Source organism: Pipra filicauda, unplaced genomic scaffold, assembly GCF_003945595.2.
Source record: "Pipra filicauda isolate LSUMZ 115617 unplaced genomic scaffold, ASM394559v2 scaffold201_size1378038_pilon, whole genome shotgun sequence".
NCBI lineage: Eukaryota > Metazoa > Chordata > Aves > Passeriformes > Pipridae > Pipra > Pipra filicauda.
Window position 1 is genome coordinate 722,618 of NW_024104312.1, and position 26,957 is coordinate 749,574.

Genomic DNA, 26,957 nt, shown 5'->3' on the forward strand with positions numbered 1-26,957 from the left:
TAAAATATATTGCAGACTTTTTAGACTGCCACAGGACAGTTCAGAGAGTATGTGACATGATTTCATGGTTAGTTGAGCATTGATCTGTGGCTGAGAAGGAAATCAGAGCATCTTCCAGGTTGTCCCTGTCTGCATATAGTGGTATTGGTCCTACTGCAACCGTGATTCCTGGTTCCTGCTGCATTTGCTAAACTGATCTCTCACACACGCCATGTTTTTTCCCCAACCGTTATCTATTACAATGTCCTGAAAGACATCCTGTTTCTCTCCTCCAACCTGGTAAAGAGAGATCATTCTTTATTCTATGTGGCTTTTTTGTTTCTGTAAAGCAAGTTCCATTTCATCTTATTCATATAAGTAGTCACATTCATTCCTTCTTCGAATAACTTCATCAGGTTTTGTTTCTTTCTGTGGAAAATATGACATGAGGTTTTGACTGAAGTGACTTTTTGTTCTTAGGAAATTTCCCACTTTACTACAACATCCAAGATAATGTTAGATCTAACATCATGATAAGTGAAAATGTCATAGATTTCATATTAATTTTCAGTAATGTGATAACAATACTTTTAACACCCAATTAAAGCACAAAAAGAACTTGTTCCTATTTGTAAATGCCATTTTCTATTACCTATCAGACACCTGAGGCACTGCACAGTTCGAGGGATTATTGTGCTTCTCATGTAGTTGTAGCCACTTATGGCTTGGAATTGTGCCTCAGAAGCTTCCCTGAAGGCTCCATTAATTGCCAATAATGCAAAGATTGTTGTATCATATTGCTTAATTATGTACTTTTCTTCCTCTCTGTGTCATGCCAACCAGATAGAGAAGGATTTGGAACGGAACTTAGTCAAAATGTGTTGATCACTGGGAAGTGTCTGAAAGCTGAATTAAGCCTCTTGAATAATGGAGGGTAGATAGAACCTGAAGTGAGCATATGTGTCTTCAATGTCCTGGGAAGATATTTTTGTACTGATTTGAAGGACAAGGTGTCTTGTAAGACTGGCAGTCTTTAAGAAAGAAAACAGGAGAGTCCCTCCTTTTCCCACAACATTGGCAAAAAGCTCTCTAAACCCATCACGGTGCTAAAGCATAAAGCAAGTCTACTCTTTGGCTACAAGTGATTATTCACAGTGGAGGGGTCATTAAAAGGTATTTTGGCAATAAAAGAATCATAGAATTCTTAAGGTTGAAAAAGACCTCTAAGACGGTTGAGTCCCACTGTTAACCCAACACTGCCATGTTCACCACTAAACCATGTCCCTAAGTGCCACATCCATGCACATTTTGAATGCTTCAAGGGAAGGTGACTCAACCACTTCCCTGGCAGCCTGTTCCAATGCTTGACAACTCATTCCATGAAGAAATTTTTTCTAATATCCACTAAGCCTCCCCTGGCACAACTTGAGGCCATTTCCTCTTGTTCTCTCACTTGTTGTCTGTGGAAGAGACCAACCCCCACCTCAGTACAACCTTCAGTGGCTTTGTTCTCCTCTCTGGACACACTCCAGCACCTCAATGTCTTTCTTTTAGTGAGGGCCCGAAGACTAAACACAGTATCTGAGGTGTAGCCCCAGCAGTGCTGAGTACAGTGGGATGACCTAGTGTGCTGATCACACTAGTTCTGATACAAATAATCTATTCTTGTGTGTTCCTTCTTCATGGTCGTGAATCTATTTGCATTTCAGTGAGGAAAGCTGAAGGACCAAGAAGCAAGCCAGACTTATGGTTATACACAGAAAAAAGAAATAGGAGATCTCTTTAAGGCATGAAACCTCCCAGCAGGATTTGCTGTCATCATCTTCTCTCCCACAAAGCAGGCCAGGGCTCTGCTTTCTGCACAGAAATGTTATTGATGATCTTTTCAGAGCTAATCCTCTTCTCATAATGAAAGAAGTTAGACACATGGTCACCAGAACAGCTACTGCTGCTTCTGAGATATTTGACTTCCATATTTAACATCAGAATCCCTTAAATTGTTTTATATTTCCCCATTTCTGACAAAACTATTTCCAAGACAGCTAATACTGTCACAGATTTAAGGGTAGATGGGTCCAACCTAGGAAATTATATTCTACAGTTGGATCTCTTCCTATTAGACATTTTGGGTCCAGGCTTTATAATTTGGTTTGTCTCTGAAAATATAGTTTTACCGCTAAGAAAGAAAAAAGACTGCTAAAAGACATTGGAACAAGTTGAAAAAGAGTTAGTTAAATGCAGATGAGCATCCTGCACTGCAGTATCCAATCCAGGCTCAGGACTGGCAGCACTAGCAGCTTCCCAGCCAGACACTAGGCAGAGACAGGCTGAGCAAATACCATGGGCCTTGGTTGGCACCTGGGAGAAGGAGGCAACTTACTGCAAAGGGAGGAAAGCCACAGGGACCTGTGGGGGGCTGCTTCACTCTGGGGGTGTCTGGTTCATTTATTCACCACTCGGAGCACTGAAAGGCTCATGCCATGTTTGGCAGAGGCCACCGCTTGTGGCAACATGAGCTGAAGTAAAAGTACCTTTTCATTCCAGAGGAAAATGAAATCTCACTGGCTATTTCAATCTGAAAATTATTTTTTTCCAGCATCCTGGCTTTTTCTCTGTTTGTTTGTTTCTTTTAAACGAAGGATTCTTCTGTCTGTAAGCCACTCTGAGAAGGTACTACGTACATTTTAGCGGTCTTCATTTTCCTGGGTAGTGCCGGAAGCCAAACTCAAATGATAACTGAGCTCTTGAGGTCTGAAAAGGGCTTCTTTTTTGTTTGTGGTCAAAGATGGGCTCCAGCTTTCTCCCAGGAGTATCATCCATCTGGCGGCTATGCTCAGGAAGATTCAAGACTTCAGGCAGGTTCTACACAGCCCAGGAACAGCACTGCACCAACATGCAGAGCACAGATTACTAGTGATATGTTTTAAACCTGTGGTTTACTTTTAGTTCTATTTACCTATCCCATCTCCCTGCCCACTTGATGTTTGAATGGAGTCTCATGTATTCCTTTTCTGACCAAACCAATTCCCATGATATGCCTTTAGTAAGGAATAGGTACAGTTTTATTCAAGACCACTCATGGTCATCTGAACATCGGTTTGAAGGTTTAGATGGAGTGAGGGAAGCCATGGAGGCAGTGGAGAGCAAAGGTACCTGCTCCTGCCATAGTTCCCCTAGTCCTACTAGACAGGTGCTTAGAGACCTCAGCACAGTAGGTGCTACTGAGTTTGGCTCATCCAAAGGTTTTAGCAATGGTGTTTCAAATGTGTGACTTCTGCCTAACCCATGTGTCTGCCAGGGATTTCAACTTTCTGACATGGGAGATGTTATTGGCTTGAACCAGCAAAGAAAACATCTATGCTACTAGCTGTTCCAAATCCAAGGCTTGCTCTGTTAGCTTAAGCTTTACACTTGGAGAATGAGCAGTAGCTTGCAAAAGTAATCTTCTACCAAAAAAACAAGAATCCTCATGTGAAGCAAATAAGCTCTTTTCTCACCAGATCACTAGTATCTCTAGTTAGTCAGTTTTCATGCCACCACTCCTACCATGATTATTCATTTCCCTTTTACTACCTGCTATCCTTCCTAGCCCCTCGCCTCTCATTTTGCCACCGATTTCTGTTTCTGCATTACAGGATCTGGGGCTCTCCAGCTGATGTTTATTCGTAGTCAGTCCCAGGTCTGGCACTACACTGCCTTGTTCTCCATGGGAATATTCACAGATCAAAACAGGAATTCAGTGTCCACTTTCACTTTAGAGAATCACTCCTCATCTGCTGCACGAGAGAGTGCCCTGTCTTCCTACAGGACACAGAGTTTGAGAATAGGCTTTTCCATGTTAGTTCTCTATTCTTATGTCCATCTTCTAAGTGGAGAAACTCTGCCAGGACCTGAAAAGACAAGAGCTTTTTTTCCTGAGTTTTTGGCTGGCAGAAATAAAGGCACTGAAGGCAGTTACCCAGCCACTGTGTGTCTTCCCCACAAAGCTGGCCATACTCATTGCATCCTTCCTCCCCACCACAGCACCACATCCCCATCCAGGGTGTTGGAAAGGAGGTTCAGGGGCAAGTAGTGCTGCTTCCTCTGAGGAGGCCAGACCAATGGTCTGAAGCACTCTGGTGAAAACTCAGTACATGCTGTTCCACAAGTCAAGTCTGGGGAAAGACTTGACCTGTAACAGGGACCGTTTTTTCCTCATACACTCAGAAAGCTGGATGAGGAAACGCGAGCTCCCAGTCCTCCAGGTACCACAACTGCTCAGTAACTCAGCACAGATATTGAACCATGATTATAGGAAGCTGGTTAATCCTTCCTGAGGACCCTTGCCTGCCTCCAGGATACTTTCTACACAGCAAGTCCAGCAGAATGGAGCAGCTCAAGCTTTCCAAAATTTGTATTCTCTTGCTGTTTCTCAGCAGGGGATCACCGCTTCCCTCATCCCCATTGACACCAGGGAGGTCCATAAATCAGCTGCACAGCGATAGCACAGGCCTCCTGATGCTCATTATTCATCTCACTGCTGGAGGAAAGCACCACCTTTGGTGCCAAGTACATTAGGGAACATGCTCGCGTTTAAAAAAACTCCACGGGAGGGAATCACAACATTTCCAAAGCTTGGCCTCTTGCATCACAAAAGCTGAGCATGCTCTTCACCATGTCTCAGGTGGGCAATAACAAAAGTCCAAGGCCAACAAACAAAATGAACAGCTTTGAAACAACAAAACTGGCAACAACACTGTTTGTTGCCACAATCTGGCCCAGAATCACCATCTCAGATTTCCCTGCCTGAATGATGGAAATATAAATAGGGGCTATAAATCCAAAGTATTTCCAGCTCATACATCCAAAGGATAGAAATTATAGTCTCTTAGCAAGGAAAATGTTCAAGGATAGTGAGGTAATGGAACCTGGTTACAGAGTTCATTTCTCAGAAAATCTTTAATACAACATGGAAATTTTTCTGATGTCCTTGACACAACCTCTGTTAATGTATAAAATAATCCCATTTCAGTGGAAAAGCCCCTTCCATGCCTTTGAGAATGAACTGCTGAGCACCATTTTGGGAACAGCTTCTTTCCAGGGACTATTTCCAGAGATTTTTGAATGGCTCCAAAGACACAGCGTCAGCAAGGAATCAAATCTGCCTGCTTGAAAGATAATCTGTTGCCTGTTGGCTTACCTGGAAAGGGCCTCACTTTTCTGTGCATTTGCTGAGAGCTGCTGCTGTTGAACCATAGGAGTCCCAGCTCTAATCTTGCTAAATAATATTCTGGAAGTCCCTGCCATGAGTCACAGCACTGTATGAGGGGCTCTGCTCATTTGATTAATTATAGTACCATGCCTACCCTTCGCTTGTTGACTCATATCCATAAGAGCTTGAGATGTGCTGCGTACGTACTAAACTGATTAAAGGGGGAATGTATGTCAATGATGGTAGGATAGCTTTTTGAAATCCTTTATGATCTTCCCACCCACTGGGCATTGCTTCAATATCGAGTTCAATCATCAGGAAACAAACTTGCTCTCTCATCTGCTTTGCACATTGCAATGAGCTTGCCAACTATGGCCAAGCTTTTAGAAAGAAAAGAGAATCCCCCCATCAGTGAATTTATGACCCTTGGCTCCAGTTGGGGCTCATTCCTATGCACGTCTGAGTGACAAGAAAACTGCAGAAAATCTGTTTGGCCTGTTTCTATGCTCTCACACTTGCAGCTATGTTGGATTTTTCTTTTTTTTAATGGCTAGGAGTTTGGTTTGGTTTTGTTTGTTACCTTCTAACACAAGCAACCCATGAGGAGAGGCCCAGAGAAAAACAACATGTGTTAGTGAAAAGAAAGGGGAAGGATTGAAAAGAAACAAGGAGAGGCTGGAAGTGTTGCTGAGCATTTCAAAGCAAAACATCACTCCCCTCATTTCTTCCAGGTCCTTCAAGCCGGACTTCGTCCTGATTCGGCAGCATGCCTACAGCATGGCACTGGGAGAAGACTTCCGCAGCCTCATCATCGGCCTCCAGTATGGTGGCATCCACACAGTCAACTCCCTCTACTCCATCTACAACTTCTGCAGCAAGCCCTGGGTGGTAAGTGACGATCCAGCTCTACTGCACGTCAACACTGCAAAGAAGATATCCTGTGTCGATAAAGCACCAAACTCAGCTGCGTCTCTTTCATAGGAATTTGTCTCTTTAGGTTAAAACCACCATCTAAACAACCTTAGGAGTCCAGCTGGGAATTCTTGGGGAAAAAAAACTACTAGCATTACTTCTTTATCAGCCTCTAATTGTATCAAGGTGTTATTTCTTCACCCTAAGACATTTCACTTGTCCCAACTCTAAAGGGTCACAAACAGCTAACAGTACACCAACACCTAGATGTCTTGTAAGACAGAGTAGATTAATAGATTAATAATATCAGATCAATAACAACATATTCTTGTCCTGACTAAAAAAAAAGATAAAGCTACCTTAAAAAAAAATTTATCATTTACTGGTTTAGAAGGCATCTGAACTACACTATTTCTAGCATCTTTTGTTAGATGCATACTTGTGGTACCCAGGTGCCCCAGCCTTAGACCATGCACTCCTTGCAGGAGTGCACCTTGCACTTGTCTTCTCTTCCCGCTTTTTCTGGGTGCTGTTTCATTGTGAGGAAATTAGCTGAAAATAAAGACAAGAAAGTTAGAGAGGCTAATCTTTCAACTAGGTCTAAGAAAGAAAAGGGAATATAGAATAACAAAGACCTGAGAAAGAGGCAGAAGGAAGGGGAAAACATGTTGGCTTGGGCTTGCATTGTCATGTTAGTAGCAGAGAGGCTACAGGGGTGGCTTCTGTGAGCTTCTGGAAGCTTCTGCCATGTCTGACAGAGCCAATGTCAGCCAGCTCCAAGATGGACCAAGGCTGAGTCCATCAGCAACCTTGGGAGCACCTCTGGGAGAACAGAGTTAAAGGGGGAAAAATATGCTGCAGAAAGAGTAGCAGAGAGAGGAGTAAAAATATGTGAAAGAAACGACTCTGCAGACAGAAAGGTCAGTGCAGAAGGACGGTGAGGAGGTGCTCCAGGTGCCAGACCAGAGGTTCCTCTGCAGCCCATGGTAAAGACCATGGTGAAGCAGCTGCCCCCCTGCAGCCCATGGAGGTCCATGGTGGAGCAGATACTCACCTACAGACCATGAAAGACCCCATACTGGAGCAGGTGGATGTCTGAAGGAGGATGCATCCTAGGTTTGAAGCAGGGAACTACAGCTATATGGATGTGAGAAGGAGATGGGACTTTCCACTATGCCCCCATGGAAAACTTTTAGATGCATTTTCAGGAATTCTCTTATTGCATAAATTTAACTTGGGGTGAGATGGAATGTTTATAGGAAGTCATAACTATCATCCTCATCACCTAATTAAGTGTTTTGTTATTGTTGTTTTCTCCTTGAAATAAATATCCTGTTAGTCTTCAGTGTGTTCACTGGTAGCCCAAACCCAGGTGAGGTCTGTAATGACTCAGAATTTTATTTCCATGACTGAGCAGTGTTGGATTTAACTAATTTCTTACTAAAATGATACCAGTGTAATGGACAGAGTCTTCTCAGTTTTCATCCCTTTTATAACATTTGTGGGGTTTGTTGAGACCAAAAGCAAGATCCCGTCTTTTCCAAAGATGTTCCAGTGCAGTAATAAGAGTAGTGAGAGCAATCTCACTTTGCCATCACCGTATAGGTGGATTATACACACTTGACCTCAGTTCTCATTTGAATGATAAGGGTTGCTGGGAGCGGAAAGAGGAGGAGAGAGAAATCACCTCCAGACTCAGTTCAATACCTTCATGTTGTTTCTGACAGTGGGTCCTAAACACACAAGTGCATTGACCCTGGTAACCAGACAAAAAGCCTCCACATTTACACTGCCTTTTGCTGACAATCATGTGGTCCAATCCATCTGACTTTGGGGTTGAGTCAATGAGGGCTTAGTTGACATATTTCAACTCATGCCTTTTAATTACATTTTTGATGGTGTGCAGAAACCTCAAGATGTGAAAGGCCTATTTTTAGGAATCTAAAATAAAAGAACACAAACAAACTAAGCACATTAAAAAAGACAAATAAATAAAGAAAGAAAAAAGAGAGAGAGAGAAAGAAAGAAAGAGAGAGAGAGAGAGAAAGAAAGAAAGAGAGAGAGAGAGAAAGAAAGAAAGAAAGAAAGAAAGAAAGAAAGAAAGAGAGAAAGAAAGAAAGAAAGAAAGAAAGAAAGAAAGAAAAAGAAAGAAAGAAAGAAAGAAAGAAAGAAAGAAAGAAAGAAAGAAAGAAAGAAAAAGAAAAAGAAAGAAAGGCAGTGTGGGAGAACTTGGCTCTGCCAGCAACTTGGCTCTGGCTACTCTGGGTCTGGTAGTGCCATGCTTTCCTTACAGGGAATACAGCTGGCTCAGAAAACCTTCCCAGAAGAGTCAAGGAAACCACTTGTAAACAATTAAAACAAGTTTTCAGAATGCCTCCTTTCCCTACTGCCCCTACATACACATCACCCTCCAAACCAGTGACTGTAACGCACTAAGTAATCTAAGAGCTCAGATGGCATTTGGCACCACTGAAATTTTATCAGGTTGAACCTCAGGTAGAGATTACAGTAGGGCATTTGAGGGCAAAAAGCTTCACCTACAGCAGATTCAGAAAATTTGGGGTTTGCAATAGTTGGGAAGTGAGAGATAGGGACACTTCGGTGCACGTTCCACTCTGATTGCAAAACAGGCATCTTGAAATAAGGAATCTGCTTAACAAAGATTACTGGAAACTTTTTGAACCTAGAAAACAGTTGAGATACAAGAAGAAATGAAACTAAATACCTCTGGGAAATGTGCTTTTCACTCTCGCTTTTTATTTTTTCCAAAAATGGTTCCATTTCATAGAAATGTTTATGATTTTGTGGAGGGGGATGGAAGTGAGACTGTTCTTCCTTGGCAATTTGCAACCATGTTTTATTCTCAGCAACTCTAATTACAATCAGCTGAGTTTGGGTTTGAGTTTACTCAAACATACAGCCCCATTTTTAATGACATTTGCCAGGTTTCCAGTACTGCAATACACAAATTTCTTCAAACGTTAAAATTTGCATTAAACACAGGCACAGTTTGAATTAGATGTTTCTGGGAGAAAAAAAAAAAAAAGAGTCTTCTAGGGGTTTCACACACACAGAGAAACATCTAACAAATCTAAGTTTTATGATGCTTCCAGAACTATTGAGAAATAATGCTACTAGCACACTAAGCACAATGCTTCAACCACTAATAACAATTTTTGTGTTACAAAAGTTACAACCCAAAATATGGTGGGAAGAATGTTCTGAGCAGTATTCACATTACGTGCAGGTAATGTCTGCAATTGCAAAGCAACCTTGTATCTGTAAAGCTGCAGGAAACATGAAATTTTGAAGACAGTCACCTCCAGAGTCCAGGGAATCCCAGCCAAACTGTTGTTGACCGTCAAGGGATATAGACTCCCCAATGACCTAGGCACTTTCAAAATATACAAAAGGTCTTGAGATCTTAATGGATCTTTTTATTTATGTAAAGACTCCCTGCACGTAACTCTAGATGTCCAACCAGTTAGGCCAAGACATTTCACTTGCCTACCTGTTCCAGGTACCTAAACCCAGGCTGTGCCACATTGCCTTGCCCCATGTCTTGCTCTGTGGTCTGGATGGAATATCACTAAAACCAGTGGAATCATAGAAAGTAAGAACTGATGCCAAAGTGTGGAAGGGGCAGTTATATCTAGCTGAGCTGCTCACAGTAACATTCCTACCCATCTGCATTGGTAGATGTTACTTGAGCCCTGTTATCAGGTATCTAAGAGGCTGCTGTACCATGTAACATGGGTGTCTCTTTGTCAATATCTGTCCCTAAAAACTGGTAAAAAAAGAGAAAATGGGAGGGAGTTGTCCCATGAGGGTCAATACCAAGGTCAAACCTTTCTGTAGGCTTGGTCCTCTGACAAGGCTCACAGATGTCTGAGTCTCTCATCTGCAACACTGGTTACTTCAGCAACAGCCAAGAGCTGCATGCTTCAACAGGAAGCCCAAGGAACAAGTCAGACTGCTGTCTATCAGCTACACAGTTATTTTGTTTGAGCTGTTTTCCTAGGATAAACGTACATCGCCTCAACATCACAGTGTCCATGGTTCACCAGGATTGCGTGCATGCGCAGCAAGGGGCATGGGCTGCTCTCAGCCAGGGTGTTTTTCCTTCTCTCCCTGTCTCTGTCTCATTTTGTTTAATTTTTAAGCCCTGTTTGCTCACCTTGCTAGTCAAAACAGGTCTTTATTATTCTTTTCAACGATGTGCAGGGCTAGTGCAAGTGGTTAAGAGAAGCAAGCTGTCTTCCTTCCCCAACATCAATACCCTCCTTGCCAACAATAATTATTCTACATGGGGAGTTTTTCTCTTATCTGCTGATGCATGTGAGGGGGGTGGTGGTGTTGGTGATGGGATATGCCGCCTCTTGATGTTTTGCGGATTTTCTTAAATGCCACGTTTTGATCTGTGAGATTAGGAAAAAGATTCTTTGCATTTGTCTGCAAATCTGCTGGCAGTTACCCCTTCAGCATGTGGCCTGTGTCTGGCACACACCTTGCAGCCTAATTTTTTTGCACAGTAACTGCATTTTGTTCTACACTCATACCAAGCTTGAACTCTCAAAGACGTATTTCTTCTCCACCACCAAGTGAAGTTTTAACTTCTTATATAGAAATGCTTTTGCTTAGACTAGCCAAGTAAAAAGGACAGGAGCCCTCATACGGCTACTCAGCAGAAAACATGCTCAGTAGCTCTGTCTGTCTGCAATGTAACCTTGGAGTTGTGATTTGGTGCATTTAATGGCTCCAACCATTGCCCAGAAGTGCTCAGAACACAAAAGATTAAGTAACTGATGCTATTGGGAAGAAAGAGAGCTTGCTTTTCTTTCCCTTCTTCACTAGATATCGGTTTCCTTCCCTTAATCCACGTGTTAGCTCCCTCAGGTGACTCAGAGATTTCCTTCAAGATTAATACATCTCTAGCTTTGATGGGGAACTTGAAGAAACTCATGTAAAGGGCTTACAATCCATCCTTACTTGGCCCAGACTGGAAACCTTTATTAATGAACTTTATTTTACAAAATTCTGGGGGTCTTGGAAACCAAATTCAGTTTCTAAACTACTTTGCGAATAGGACTCAATGGGGAATTCAGTCCCATTTACCAGCTCAGCAGAAAACAATCCCCGGCCATTTTATTCTCTTACCACCCATGAAAATAATCAAGCGCCCTTATTCAACTTTACTCCCCCTTTAAAAAGGTTGACAGTCTCACCACTTCACCAACAGCACTGCCAGTTCAGCATTCCCCGTGGTAACAGGGCTGCCTCTTCAGAGAGTAAGCAGGATGGCTAGATGCCTGACGGTAAAGACTCTAAGTTTCTACTGAGATCTGGAAGGTTTCTGGGATATATAACACCTCTTATTCTCTTTGGTATATGAACTCTGCCTCAGCAACATTTTCTGTCATGGTTATTAAGTTTCTCTCTTATAATTGTGAGTTTTTCTTCAAGTGATCAATGATGGATTGAACAGGGAGGCTGCAGACAACATATAGAATAGTCTGCTTGCTTCACAGATGGCTGAAGCAAAACAGGAGTTTGTTGTGCTTATACTTCTGTAGGGGTTTTGGAACCTGAACAGAAATCAAAACTCAGCCCTACCATGGGAAGCTTTGTGTCCGGTTGGGCACAATCCTGAATGTTTATAACGCTGATGATAGTGGTGATAATGGTGCAGTTCATGCTGACAGGTGGGGACAATGACAATTGTTCACCTTTATATGTGAAATGCCAGCACTATTGCTTTCCCCATTTATGTTACATACTGCTTTCTCTGGATATCATCCTCACAGACTGGTGCCTCACTCAGACCTCACTGGTAGATGGGACAGGGGTTGCAGGTGAACTCCTCTTTCTCCTGTTATTCATGAAGGGCTGTTGGGAAACCATTGGCTCATAATAAATGCCAGTTATGATTAACAGTGGGCTCCTGTTTCCTTGGTCTAACACTCAAACCAGGTAGCACTGGCAATTTCCTCTAGTAATTGCTGTCCCTTGGCAATTCTCTTTCCCTTCAGCACAATGTGCTTTGCTTTGATTTGGCTGTGGGGCAGAGATCCAAGGGAGAGTTTTGTTTTGTCTCTGATGGGAAGTGGTGGCACTGATTTCCTGCCTCTATCCTCTACCAAGAAAGGCCCCCCAACCCTCTCCCCACTGCATTTGGAAAGCAAATCTTGTTCATAGCATATCTGTAAGTAAACCCAAACTGATCCTCTTCTGGCTCTTGAATCCCTTCTCTGCTCTCTTAGTCCAAGGTTTGTGCATATAGGCTGGCTTGCCCTTGGGTAAATACAGCAGCTTCATATTTTCTAGCTGCTCTCAAGAGCAAAGGTCAAGAAAGCAAGGTGGGAAAGGCATAATAACATGTTTCTCTCACCTCCTTCACCACTATCAGAACATTTTGCAAGCACTTGCCTGTTACACAATAAGCCACTGACATCCACTGTGTCTGGTTTTTGTTTCCCCTCCCTCACCCCAAGTTCTCTCAGCTCATTAAAATCTTCAACTCGCTGGGTCCTGAGAAGTTCCCCCTCGTGGAGCAAACGTTCTTCCCAAGCCATAAGCAGATGGTGAGTAACTTTGCTTTCTTCTGATGCCAGTATGGAGATGGAAGAAGCAACAAATGTGAGTTGGGCACAAAAGATGGTGGTGGGAATGATGGGAAGAGTCTCAATTTTACTTACAGAGAAACACAAGCTAAAAAAGTTATAAGCAAAAGGCACCGCTTGGGAATCTCCTTTTTTGCCCAGCCCTTCCCCAGGTCATGTATGGACCCCTAATGAAGCAAACAAGAGAGCAGGCTCAAAACTAGACCAGAAATCCACTGTAAAACCTAGTCAACAAAAAGTTCATCCCTTAGTGCAAGGCATCACTCTATTCAGATAAAGCAATTTTCCCCGCTCCTGGAATTGCTTAAAATATGCTGATGATTTGGGACATGGTTCATAAGAGGTGTTTATTTCGCCATGTTAGTTTGCTTGGTCTACCACGTGGTTGCCATGCATGAAACATTTATCAGCTTGAAGGTAGTCAGAGTAACTTGGAGTTCTTGAAAGGGTTTTTTTCAGCTTCTAATGTTTTCTTTGCACGGTGGCTCTGAAGTCTAGTCTTTCTGTCAGCAACTAAACACTCAGTGCCCTGGGGGCTGCTGGGCACTGTACCAAACTCTTAGGGCACCTTTCAAAGAGATCTGCGTAGGTGCCCTTAGTCCTAGAGAACATGGCAAAGAGAGGGGCTTTGTTTAAAACTGATCATGTCTCTTGTTTTCTCTGGTTAAAAGGAAGACTAGACCTTTGTGAATTTTTGCTCCTAACTTACATCCACAAGTTAGTGGCTCTTCACACCTGGTTGAGACTCTGTATGAACCATGACCCCTTATGTGAGCCACTGGCTGGCTGAGCTAATTTCCGAGACTTGATTGTGAACTGAAGCAGAATTAGCAGCCTAAAGATGAGGGTTGTTGAGGTGTTAAACTAAGGCTCAGAAATATTAAACCCCCCTCTTTTCTCACACACTTATTGCAATACTGTGGGCCAACCACAATACACAACAGGGTGTAGGTACCTGACAGTGGACGTAGGCACCTGGTGGGAGCTTCAAAATTGCAAAGGAAATTTCATTTAGTTTCTTGTGAAAAATCCCACCGGTGCTCGTTAGGTACCCAAATACCTTGAAATGCCAGTCCTTCACCGCTCTGTTCCCAAAACTCTGTTCTCTACCTGTGCTGTGTTGACTACAGCACTTCTGTACAGGCACATCATGGAGGTAAGTACAGTCATGACTGTAATGCAGTGGTGAGAGTTGTATTATCATTTAAGACATAAAGAAATGGATGGTCCTTAAACAATATGTGACGTTTTGTTGCAAACTTTTAAGATAAATTAGTTGATAATACCTGTTGAATTTAATTCCTGATGATTTATGAAGAAGGATTTGTGACATATGTAATGCTTCAGGACAGTTGTGACTTCGTCTGACCATCACTTCAGGAATGCTATTTTTGGAAGGCTTGATAAAGGTGATCATTGCAAATAAGTTAGCTAGCATTTTTAGCAATATTTTCTTGTCTGGAAATTTGACTTTCATTTCCTCAGACATAAATGTATTTGGTACCAGGATAGTAGTTTTGTTTAGCAGAACACTGATCTTAATTTCACTTTTTTGTCATCTTTACAACAAATCACCTACTTGGAGATGCTATTACTTACTTACAAAAGAGTACAGGAAGTCTTTTAAACTTTAGATAATCTCATATGAACACAAACACTACTGCTGACATGCAAGCTTGAGTAATCTGGTTTAAAACAGTCACTTTCCAATCATTTACAGAAGCAACAATGCACTTGGGCAAATTCAGGCCAGCCCTTTCCAGGTGGGGAGTCTGCCTCACAGAATGAATCCAGACAACTTCTAAATATCTTTCTGGGTGCATCTTCACAGCATCCCGGGCTGTGAGAGCCTGAGAGGTCAAGTGCTTACACCAAGTAAGCTCCCTTGCAGTCACCACTCCACCAAATACCTGTGAAAAGTTGCTTCCCACTGTGCATCAGCTTCTCCATCTGTCTGATAAGAGAATGTAAAGATCCCCATTTCCCACTCTTTTTCTTCCCTTTCCTGGAGGCATTTTCAAGCTTTACCAGTTAGCACTCATAAAATACACTGTGGTCCTTTGATGGCTGATCCCCTGGAAGTGTTTATAACTAGTGTTATGGTTTTACCTCTCTGCAATGTGATATACTTCAAGCACTTCAGGTCTCACGTAAGAGATCCTCATCCTTCTACATCCAAAATTTTCCCAAGCTTACCCTCTAAACCTTTGGATTAAACACAGAACAGATTCAAAAACCCGTTTCATTCTTTCACACATGTAAAGAATATTTTCCTACAGTAAAAGTGGGATAAAGGAAATTTCTCACAGCAAGCCCATTTTTGTGAGCATTTCAGTTTAGCTGAAAATGCTTTTTCTGAAGCTTCTTTCCCAAGACAACAGGACAATTTTAACCAGCCTTAAACAGTAAGCCTAAAGAGAGGACACAAGATTCTGACATTACACATCAAAAAGGATGAACCCCTCTTCCCTTTGTCATGGGCATGTACCTTTCAGGCCTCCCCCCAGTGATCAGTTTTCTGGAAACAAGAGCAACCTGGCAACTGTTCTTCCAAGGCCCTACTGGTGCTAGAGCCAGCCCTAGTGACTGCCTTGCTCTGTACTGACCTCCTATGGCCAGTTAACAACTGGGAGTCATTAACTTCAAAAGGGATTTTTCGCCCCTTCTGGGCTTATGACCACAGTAACAGTTCTTAGAGAGACCAACATCTTAAAAAGAGGGAGGGACTCATGGAGGAATCTTTGCCAAAGTGCAAGAATTGCCAGAGGTGGAATATCTGCTCTGGGACCAATAAAACAGGATCAAGAAAGGGAAGGAAATTAATCAATCCATTTGCAAATCCATTTGTGTACATTTGAAGTGGACAGAAACTAATGTAAGTGAAGCAGAGACAGATTGTCTGTGATAGAAATAAAACCACTTTACTGTTTAGAATAAAAGGACACTATAAAAAGTGAACATTATGCAACATTACCTTAAAAGACAATATACATTCACTGAATATAAAATTTATAAATAACATGGAGGAAAACTGTAAACAGTGCTAGAAAATTTAGCAACAAATACATTCCTTCTGGACAAGATTTTTCACACGGGTTTGGTTCCTTCCCCAAGTTTCCATAACTATCAGGAACAGCAGAGTGGCTCTATGAAGGAAGGACAGTGCCAGAGGGAAGGAGAAGCCAGTACAAGCAAAGCAGCAGCAAATGTTTAGTGGATTTTCACGTTTTTTTTCTCAAGACCAGTAGCCCCAAAAGTCACTTATTCTAAAAATAGACAGATAATTTTTGCAGTTCCCTAAATTTTGTTATGCCCTTCTAAGCTAAAAAATACGTTCTGATTGAGCAGTACTTTCAGAGACATCTGGAAGAATGGAAACTTGTTCCCATGGAGGCCCTTACTTCAAATAGTCTTTACTGTAAAAAGCACAACAGTATGTTTCCCATCACTGTGAGGAAGCATTTCACTCTGACCAAGTATGAATGGGATACAGTGATATATTTAGGTTTTAGAATAGTCCTACCTAAAGGGTCATTAACTCTTCAAAACGTGGGAAATTTAGACCTAAAATGGCAGTTTTGTCCCATACAGGGGAGGGGGAAGCCTCCCACGGGAGGACTTTATCCAAGTTACTCCATGCACAGATCTCCTGCTCTCTCCCCACTCCATTTTGGAAAAGGAAAATAGAATCCAATCTTTCTCAAACGTTCAATATATATTTTTATAATTCTAAAGGGGAAAACACTTTCAAGAAATAAGGAAAAATATTTATAAATAAGAAAGTGAACAGCAACAGTGTAGAAATCAGCTATGCATTTTAAAAAGTACTGTTAATAATGCTGGTGTACCTAAAGCATGGTGGCAGGGAGTGTGTGTGTGTAATCCTGTACGTGTCCAAAGGTCGTGCTCACGTGAGCTGTGCCATTGACAGTTCTCTGACCTTAGGGTACTGGCTGAAGTGAGGAGCATGCCAGAGGTGACAGGAAGGTATTGGTGCTACTGCAAGACATTGTATGCTCCACACACTGAGGCATACTCTTCACACCTGCCTTCTCCCATCTCCACACCTGGTGTTCCCACATATCACAAGGCCTGCTGTAATGAGGGAGTGAGTTTTGTCCACTGGCAGGCAGAAGTGACTTAGTAAGGCAGAATAAAGAAGAGCAGATAGAAAGGAAGAAGTCTTTGAGTCTGATTTAGAGCCTCTTCAATCCATGTAATGGCTTCTTTCCCACTTCAAGAGTGCCTTTAGTCAGGTTCTTAATGCAAGCAACAAGCTGAAGCTTAGCCCAAGAAATATGTCCCTGATAGCATGCACAGAAACAAAATTAAGAAGCTTCCCAAAAGAAATGTATTTTCACTGGATTCTTCCCCCTCCTTTCAGCTCCACACTTTGAAAAGCCTTAACAATTGTTTCTTTACACAGCAAGGGTAAAGATTTACCAAACCTCCACTCCTGCTGATCTACCTGTCTGTATCTCAGATATTTTACCGTCTGCAATATAAAGTGGGAATATGCTTCATTTTCTGGTAATGCATCTGCTGTTTTGTTGTTTACAAAGCACATAGCTACACTATATCCTACTTAGGGACATAAGTCCTCATAGTATTAGAATGCAAATATTTTCACAATAATTTGAGTGCAATACTGTGATGTCTCAGCTAGCTAAATGAATCAGTGACAAGTAAAACATGCAGAGCTGCAGTTTAATGAAAATCCAAATCAACACTTCACTGCACTGAGGGGCATTTTCATTTAGGCTTCCAAAGCTGTGAAAAGTGGCTGCAGCTCAAAGAGACGTCAGCTTTGCAAAGTCGCCTTGAGCTTGAGGTGGGCCATAACCAGCAATGCCGACTCCACTCGATGCAAACAGGGAGGGTGGCTCCACGCTGTCTTCAGCGACCCTCATAGATTTTGTCAGCCACACTCAGCTCAAACAGAGCTTGCTCCACTGGGCCCAAAGCCCAACTCCATATTTTGCCAAAAGGGACAACGTTCTGAACCACCACCTGATCCTGTGACGGGTGTCATGAAGCACCCTACTCTCCCTCTCATCTCCAACCCATAAATTAGGAGTAGTCACAGGGAAGAGGACTTCTGAGAAGTGTCCAAAGTCTGAATCACAGGAAAATCCAAGACTTTCAATGTGTTTTGTGCTGCATTGCCACTCAGAGCTGCTGGGAAAAAAAACATATACAGCAAACTCTGTGAAAATGCCCTTTAAAATTCATGCTAAAAATGAAGCTTTTTGCTGCAACAATTCATGTAGCAAATGGGGCATTTCAGAGAATGTACATCTGGCAGAGCTCTGTTAGCACGCAAGGAACATAAAAACACATCAGTGCCCATCTCAAACAACCTTTCTTTTCAATTTGGCAAAGAGGTTCCAAACAATTCTCCAGTAATTGAGGTCACTGACTGTAAAATGCTGTATTGCCCCAAGCTGGAATAACTGCAACTCTTTTCCTGCTGGTGGCAGCTCTGATTTCTAAGTGGAATGAATGGAAGATATATGGAAACTTAAGATAAATAATCATAATAATACAAAAATGAAGTTAAGCACAATCTTCTCCCTGCCCAAGCCCTCCCCATCCAAAACTTAGTCACCCATTTTGTCAGCACCCCTTCTTCACCATCATTAAAACTTAAAATACTTTTATTTGATAAGAAAAATTATATTATAGTTTTCTTAATAAAAAACCAAAATAGAACGAAAAAAACTTCTCCAGTCAACAGCAAAGCACAAGACAGTAAGGCTCCTCCTCCCACATCACTGCAGGACATGGCATGAGCACATGCACAGGGCTATGCTTAACAGTGCCTAGAGGGAAACACAGCACTTAACACAGAAGGAACCCTCTGGCAGCTGAAATTTTACAATCCCAGACAACACTTATTAGGAGACCACTTTTTCTTGCCTAGCCCACACACACACTTCCTTTCACTATATAAACAAATGCAGCTAGTGTAGCTGCAGGGGAGGAACCATGGTGCAAGGAGGTACAGAGGAAACAATGACTGTAGCCACTACTGCAAATACACTGGAGCTTCAATACCTTAAAAGCAACTCACCGACTCGGAATGTCAATATTTCTGTCTTTAAAACACAATCAAACCATTCTTTTGTTTATAACACCAAAAAAATTCCACATCCTGTCAAAAATAGCTTATATCATTATGTGTATATACATCTTAGTTCAGCAAAACACTATTTTGGCAATACATTTTTTTTATAGTAAAAGTTCTAGCAAGTCTCCCCTTTCCCTCTTCCACGTGATTGATTTACAGTTGGTATTTTTGCATCTGTTTGGTTTAAGGTGTTCACAAGCTGGTTTTGCTGTTGAAGCTAAGCTGCAAAAATTTCAGGGGCCAATGCTGCTCAAAACAGGATGGCACAACACTTCATCTGCTCTGCTGTGGGTGGATTTACCTCCCTGAAAATAGGGGATGGGGCTTTTGTTTTTGAAAGAACAACAACAAAAATACAAAATACTCTTTCTTTTGTTCCAGGGAAAACCAGAACTTCAAATGTGCTGTTGCACTCACACTGTGACTTAATTAGCTAGGATAATCAGTCAACAATGCTTTTACCAGACGATGTGGTCAGACACACCAGGTGAATTCTCCCACTGCTGGAGTCAATCACACTGTCAATCTCTCCCATAGAGGAGGATTTCTTTTGGATGTAATTTTTTCCAGAGTTTAGGCTGGGTTTCTTTTCATTTTGCTTCATTTGCCAATCTGATTAATGAAACCTGTTTCCCTTAAAATAGATTTGTCTATGTACTGTCAGCACTTAGTGCATGAGGAGGGGTGATGGGAAGCCAGCGCACAGAAGAATACATTGCCTAATTGGCATAGTTTTTAGATTTTTGTTTTCCTAAAAAAATAGAGATTATATTGCTACAGCTAATGATATAAGTAAGAGAGCAAGAGCTCCATCTTTTTCTTTTTTTTTTCTTTTTTTCCCTCCCATTTTTCCCTCTGGTGTGCAAAAGTAAGCTCCCAAATGTTGTCCGATCAAAATGAGTGGTATCAAAAAATGGAAAAGGTGACTACAAATTCAGTAAGGTAGCATAGACTTTTTTTCTTTCTTTTCCATTTGTTTTTTTTCCTTTTCTTTTTAAGTGTTCGAAGTGCTAAAATTTGCATGAAAATAGGCACTAATTTCATTGTCATCATCATGATCTGGTAGGAGTTAGTGTCCAAAAGAAGATCAGCCACAAGTAAGGGAGAGGGGAGATAAGGACATAGACAGCGTGCTCAGGGATCTGTGGCATTGATTATCGTTTTGTCTGGAGGCGCCCATCCTCTATACCAGCTGCAGTAACCTTCCACCCTCTGGATGCAGGCATAGTGCTTTGCTTGATATCCTGAGTGGCCAAAGTTGGAGAGCATGTCTGTCCAAATACACTCATTCTTGGAGGTGGCAAAGCAGGGCAAATAGTAGCAAGGCCTAATCTGCAATTGGAAAGGGAAATCAGGTAAGGCTATATGTAAAAACAACATTATATAAAATGCCTTTTTAACAGAGACAAGTGATTCAAAATTCCACTCCCCCAAAACTTTGCTTACTAATCCAAAATTTAGCCTCAGTTCCGTAAGCACGTAAGCATGTGCTTAGCTTCACATACACAGCTAATCCGTAGTCAAAAGGGCTTTTCAGGTGCAGAAAAGTTGAGCTTATGTCTATGTTTTTGCAGGCCTGAGGCCATGTGCAAAAATCTTAGTACCAGTGCCAGGCTGTGAGGTTTTAAGCACTCAAAATGTTTACACAGGAAGAAAGCTGGACATACCTTGCCAAGCCTCTGGTACCTGATTTCATTCACCTGCAAATGATTCTGCATGGATTCTGAAAGCCTTCCCCAACCCCAATTAACTCCAACAGGGCATTAAAAAGGAATAGACTCTGCACTTTTATTTGATTGTCTCTTCTCTGGTCTCAACACTAAAACTGAGCTTTACATTTTCTCTGTAAAAATTGTTGTCCTCCATTTCTCTTCCTGGCTGTTCTCCAACACCATTGGGTATTACCAAGCCAGGGGAAACAGATGCCATCTAATCAAAGACACACATACCTTGCATCCGCAGCCCAGGTGATAACGATGATTCAGTCCTTTACGCTGGGACAGAGTCAGCCGGTCCCATTTCTCATACCAGTTGCACAGGCCAGTGTAAACCTTCCCTTCATACACCCGGCCTTGAAAACAGAGACATGGTCACAAGTTAGCACTTCTCAGCTCAAGCACTTCTCTCGTTTCCCAAGATTGCTAATGCTCTCAATATGCTTAGCTTCAGTCACTGCTCAGCAAATGCTTTCTTTTTATTAAATGGTTCAGGAATCTCTGGTCAGCAAGATAACAGCACCTCTGCAAGTCAGGAGTGTTGTGCCAGCTGTAAGCACTACCAGCAAAATGCAGGTTAGTAATGCTGTCAAGCTCCTCTTAAAAACAGAGAAAGTGAATTGACATCTTCACTAGAAACAAGACTTGACAACTGCCACACATCTCTATCTCCTTGCACCCCCATCTCAGCAGCCTGCATTTCTCCAGCTCATTCCAAAATTTCTGGCACGGCCAAGTAGCAAGGAGTTCCCTGTGACAGACATGCCAGCTCAGGTATAAATTGACAGCCATGGACTGTCATACAATATATTTGTCACAACATGCCTGGGTGTAAGATATGTTTTAGGAAAGAGAGGGAAATCTAGAGTGTGAAATGACTCTCAGCGTTGAAGAGTACTGAACACCAGAATACTGCTGGCCATCTTAACACTTGAGAAGTTGCATGCAGAGCTGCCTACACAGTCACTCATATCCTTAGCACACGTATGTGTAGAGCAGAAGAGGTTTTGCTAATGAACAAGTACACTGCCCTTTACCTGTAATCAGATATTGGTACTTGTTGACCTCCAGCTTGACTCCGCAGAGACTCTCAGAGGCTTCTGTGTAGATGTACTGAACGTGTGGCATTATCTGGAAGCCCCTGTACATCTAGAGAAAGAATAAAAAACTTTAAATCATCTTAAGATGCCAACTTTCACTTAAGACTCTTTACAGTCTACATTCCTAGACTGGGGTGGTAAGCAATAAGCTTCGTTTTGTACAAGGGTGAATGAATAATGGCACTAGCTGGACTCCTGGAAGTCTCCCCACCAGATCTGCCGGTAAAGCAGAAAAACCACCTGCTAATGAGCCATTGCAATTCTGCACAGGGACCACTTTTCCCCATTCATATTAGTTCCAGTGGCATTGAGTGAGCAAAGCGCCAACACTGCAAGCTCTGCCAACATCCTGAACTATTTTTTCCCTTATATAGCTCATAATTAGAGAGAAATAAAATTAGTTCAAGTTTGGAATCTTTATCCTCCGTGTGATTTAAACAATTTCTTCCAAACTAGGGGATTTTTCTTTTAAACAATTACCCTATTTTCCAGTGTTGCTGTTGTAAGAGTTTCAAACCTTTGGCGCTTGATCTAAGTCATCAAGCCAGACACCTCCTTCTCAAACGCCCAGCATATGCTACTCCTGCTGACCTCAGCAAAGACTTAATGTTTCTCTAACTAAATGAATGCAGACATAGAATTCTACATCACCTTCTAAAATTAGTCCTGTACTGATGGATACCATAAAGAAAATATCATGTATACATTAGTTCCTCCACACTCCTCCTCCTTTTCCATAATCTTTCTTACAGCTCAGTTAAATTGAAATAGGAACCCACAGATATACTGGCAGTTGGATTCAGTCAGAAATTAGCATGTGTCCCCATCTGACCTGACCTTACCACTGCAACTTAGGGAAACTCATGCCTACTTGTTTGTAGCATCACAAAGCCTTTGCATGGCAATGAAACAACTACTCCATGTCTACATTGGACCCAATAAAACATATCCTATTTTTGAAAAATAGAGGATGGTTTCCCTGAAAATTTCATCCTTAAAATTTGATTGTCCTTTCAAAGCACTCAGTCTCTCTTTTTTCCCCTCCAACTCTATGAATGGCCAATATTTAAAAGTTAAAGAAGAAAACAATAGAATTCAGAATTAGAATTTCATAGCATTTCCCAGCCTATCCTTTCCTCTGTGAGCTTTATAGATAGAGAGCACATTCACATTCAGTTTAGCAGTAAATATTAATGTGAGGCAAAAGAGGACCAAATAATCCCAAACAAGCCCAGAGCTATAGATCCTTGCTGCTGTGTCACCTAAGCTGTGGTATCCTTCTCCAGGCTGCACTCTATTTTTTGAAGTCCCCTATTATCCCAGGGTATTTGACCATTCCCCCACCTCCTTTAAAAACAACAAACTTTTTTCTTTCTGAGAGAACATCTGTTAAATTAACAGATTTTCTGCAAGGTCCAGATACTTCATATAAACCCATAAAAAACTACTAATAATTCTTCTATGCTGAGAAGCCAAATTATATTTGGGACACGTATGGAATGTCAGTCAGGTGGGTTTTTTTCTCCTTAGAAAAAAATCCCCTAATCAACATGATCTTGTACCAGTATCACATCTCAGAAACAGCACTGCTGTGTACAGTACATGCTAGAGAGTTTGCATTTTCCAGCCTGCCTTCTATACCCAGCAAATACACAAAGAAAGATTTTTTAAAATTAATCATACTGTATCAACACAAGCTTATAGATCATGTTTCATATACACAATTTTGTCCATAATTGAGCAAAATCTTTCAATTAATATGGAAGAACTGAACTTTACCTAATCTCTACTTTATCCCTGCAATTTTCTTGGTATCAGATGACCTACTCAGATTTTCTAATCATGGTCAAGATAGCTGGAGATCTAAGTTCTGGCATAAGCATCCTGTTTGTCCTTGGATGAATTATTTTGCCCTCAGCACACTTTTGTTCCTCATCCGTAGAAGAGCTCTGCTTTGTCTCCCAAGAGTACTGTGAGGAAAGGCACATAGAATGAAGATCACGTGTTCAGACCCCAATCTAGTGGGTGTCACACCAAGAAGCTATGATAACAGTATCAAAGCAGATAAGACTAGCCAAGATAACAGTTGGGGCTGCCCAGTCCCTCCAGGCAGTGCATTATCTACTCTGCAGAGAGCTGCACACTGTGCATGTGCAGTACAAGGGATCTGACACTCATGGTGCTAAGCTCAAAGTCGTGTTGGACTAATTAAGTGTCCAAGCAGGCTTTGAGCCCGTTCTCCCTCTTGCAGAAAGGGCCACAAGCTAGACTAATCCTTCCTCTGAGAAGCCGCTCAGGTCCTTCCTACAGGACCCTTACAGTCACACCTTTACCCATCTTCAGTGCCATCAAGCTACACGTGACTGCCTATGAAGTAGCTAGTATGCTGAACTGGGGCTTGGTTTCCAAGTCCTGGACCTAATTTCCTGTTCACATCACCATCAGGGACACCACTGTCAGGGCTGCTAAAGGAAGCATGCTCAGCCTCTCCAAAGGCACTCAATTCACCCCTCAGTGACCGTCATCGATGCCAGACTGCCACGTTAACTGAACCAACGCTGGGGCAGACAGGGCCTGCCTCACCCTCTGATAACTAAACAAAATTCACCATGACTTCGGTTCTCAGGGAAGGAAAAAGACAATTTGGCAAGGGGGAATCTTCTAGAGATTCCCACTGTCAAAACAAATAAAACAATACCTTAAGCATTATTTCTGGATACACAAAATGTCCTAAAAGTGCTGTTAGACCAGTCAGAAGAAAACCAACCCTAAAGCTAACCTCTCTCCTAACTGCTACCCTTGGAGTCCTCCTGTCACCACAAATGTGCATTTTTGGAAGCATAATAACAGGGAACAAAGTATTAGCAAGCATCACATGGTGATGTCTGCTAGTGCTGCTTTATTTCCATCTGTGTCAGCATTCCCCTTAGCAGCCCCCATATTGCCTCAGAAATGCACATGCAAATACTGTGGTGGTTCCTGCTGCAAGAACAACTTGACCCTGTGAAGCTGTTCACGATGTTCCTCCCTCTATCCCTCCCATGTTAGGTTGCACTAGATATCAAGGGCTTGGAGTCATCTTGCCCAACCTTCAGCTACCTAAAACTTAGGCAATTCACATGAATTAGGCATCCTCTCTAGTCAAATGCCAAGAACATGCACCTCCAGAACAACTCAGCCCATCCTAAAATAGCTGTCTACAACTAGTGGGCTGAACTACACTATGATGGTTCCAGTCTCTATCCATTGACAATCAAGAGAGCAGGAAAGACTCAATGCCTCATTTTAGTCTGTCTAAAATTAAACTAAATTAATCCTACCCCACTTCTTTCCTCTTGGGACTATCACATTTCCCCTTGTAGACTCATTTTACAGATTAACACAAACTAAGTAAAGCCTCCTTGCTTCTGGCAGCCTGTGCGAAGTGTTGCCATGGTCAACTAGAACTGTTTGTGCACATGGAAGAGAAATATCTTATCTCCTTGTTTCCTTTGCAGTTTCCTGAAATAGGTTCGGGCCATTCTCAGAATGCACTAAAGGATCACTGAACACGTAGGGGTTAGATCAGTCCTGTGCAGATTTATGACACGTGATCTTGAAGTATTCTTATATTATTTGAGAAAGCAGTGGGGGAAGGCAGAGGCTGCTTGAAAAAGCACAAGGCCTTTTCAGACAACAAACCTGAACACTAGAAAGCCTGGCACTGTTCTGTCACTGTGGGCTGACCCTGTGCTCCAGTCCAGGCCCCAAGCTGGTTTGGTTGTGAAATGCAGCAACAAGTTCAGGAGTGTTAGTGAGATCAACAGTCAATCTCGGCAAACTCCAAGGAGCCCATGAAAGAAATACAGAGATTGTTTGTTGTCCTTTAAGGCTTCCAATGCTTTCCACAGGCAATTCAGTACACACCGATAGGCTAAATGGCTTGTTTATTTTTCATCTGCAGGTGCAGAAGGGTTTATGCAGACTGACATGCTAGTTTTATCTTTAGAGTTGTTCCCATGCAGCTGTGCAGAGCCATAGGCCTCCTTAGTTTTCTTTTCAGCAGGAGGACAGTCAGCTTTCTTTGGGGCAAGCAAGGGAGAGATTTGCTGCATCATTCTGAACTCCCCCACTGCACAGACCTAAATCCCTCCTTATACTGAAGTCTTTAAGCTCAGCAGAAAGACAGCAGGGCTTCAAAGAAGACACTTGGTTTGTTTGCTTGTTTATCAAGAACTATGTCCTCCGGACATTCCAGTTCTACTGAGGACTTTGACTGCTTCGTGTTCCCTCATGCCAAAGGTTACAGCTAAATGTCCAATGCAACATCCCACCAGCCCAACATCTAAGCAGCAAACACAGGGGCAGTCTGACCAACGCATGATTTCCCCTTCAAAAATTATTCTTGCTTTTGTTGGGACACACAGTTTCCTAACAAAACACTGTGGAACTGCTCCTGCAAAAAGACCCTGTGCTGCAAAATAACCCAATGAAAACAGCCAGGACAGGCTCAGGCATCTTGTTTCAAGATTGACAGGATGGTGTCTATTGACAGTAGAGTGGCTGCTGCTCCACTCAACATGCTGGCCTTGCCTGGGCTAACACTCCTCCCCATGCCAGTGGACACATCAAAGCCTTTTCTATTCATAGCAGGACACTGCTGCAGGCTCCTAGGTCAAAGGAGGAATGCTTAATGCTGCCCCAGAGACCTCTGACACTGCAATTCACTGGCTGACCATGAGGCAGGCTGCATCACTAGATAGGAGAGAGGCCAGTGTTATAGTGGGTAAAGGGTAGTGATTCATTTCAGGGACTACCACTATTCTAGATCACTGCTGCACCTTGTTCATGGTCATACATTTAACAGGAAGCACCAAACTGTGGGAATTGAGAGGGACAGAAAGTAGTGGCACTGGACAGACCAGGATGAAATCAGAAAAAGCTGATGAAGCCACTACAGCATGTGGACATTGAGCACTCCTGTGAAGTGGGGTACTCTTGCTGAGCTGAAGAGTGACAGAACTGGAGAAGAACAGCACAGAGTGCTGCAAGCCTGATGAGGCCAAGGATAGTCATCAAAAAAAAAAAAAAAAAGGAAAAGAAAAAGTGGTAGCATTGTCTCGTTGTTGCCAGCATAACCAGTTTCTTTTTCTACAAACACAAGTTAATCAACAGATATGTTGATATTTCCTTTGGAGTCTTTAAAAGAAATTTTTAAGGTGAAGGAAACCAATAAGCCCAGCATCTCACATCCTCTTATTTGAAGTGCAAGCATTCCACTCTTGTGGAAGAGCCATGCCAGGACCAGATTTGGCTACGTGCAGGGTTTTG

General features: G+C 42.2%; 2 protein-coding genes across 3 annotated transcripts in view; one reads left to right on the forward strand and one right to left on the reverse strand.

The window, feature by feature from the left end:
* Positions 1-26,957, forward strand: part of SYN3 (synapsin III) — a 206,236-nt gene that overhangs the window by 58,404 nt on the left and 120,875 nt on the right. For both annotated transcript variants that reach the window (XM_027715078.2, XM_027715080.2), the window contains exons 6-7: positions 5,902-6,058; positions 12,574-12,663. In XM_027715078.2, coding sequence (XP_027570879.1) covers positions 5,902-6,058; positions 12,574-12,663 — 247 coding nt within the window. The remainder of the gene's footprint in view (positions 1-5,901; positions 6,059-12,573; positions 12,664-26,957) is intronic.
* TIMP3 (TIMP metallopeptidase inhibitor 3) overlaps positions 15,598-26,957 on the reverse strand; it is a 38,258-nt gene continuing 26,898 nt past the window's right edge. The window contains exons 3-5 of the mRNA XM_027715091.2: positions 21,585-21,696; positions 20,782-20,903; positions 15,598-20,164 (exon numbers count right to left, since the gene is read on the reverse strand). Of these exons, the coding sequence (XP_027570892.1) occupies positions 19,967-20,164; positions 20,782-20,903; positions 21,585-21,696 (432 nt within the window). The 3' untranslated portion in view covers positions 15,598-19,966. The remainder of the gene's footprint in view (positions 20,165-20,781; positions 20,904-21,584; positions 21,697-26,957) is intronic.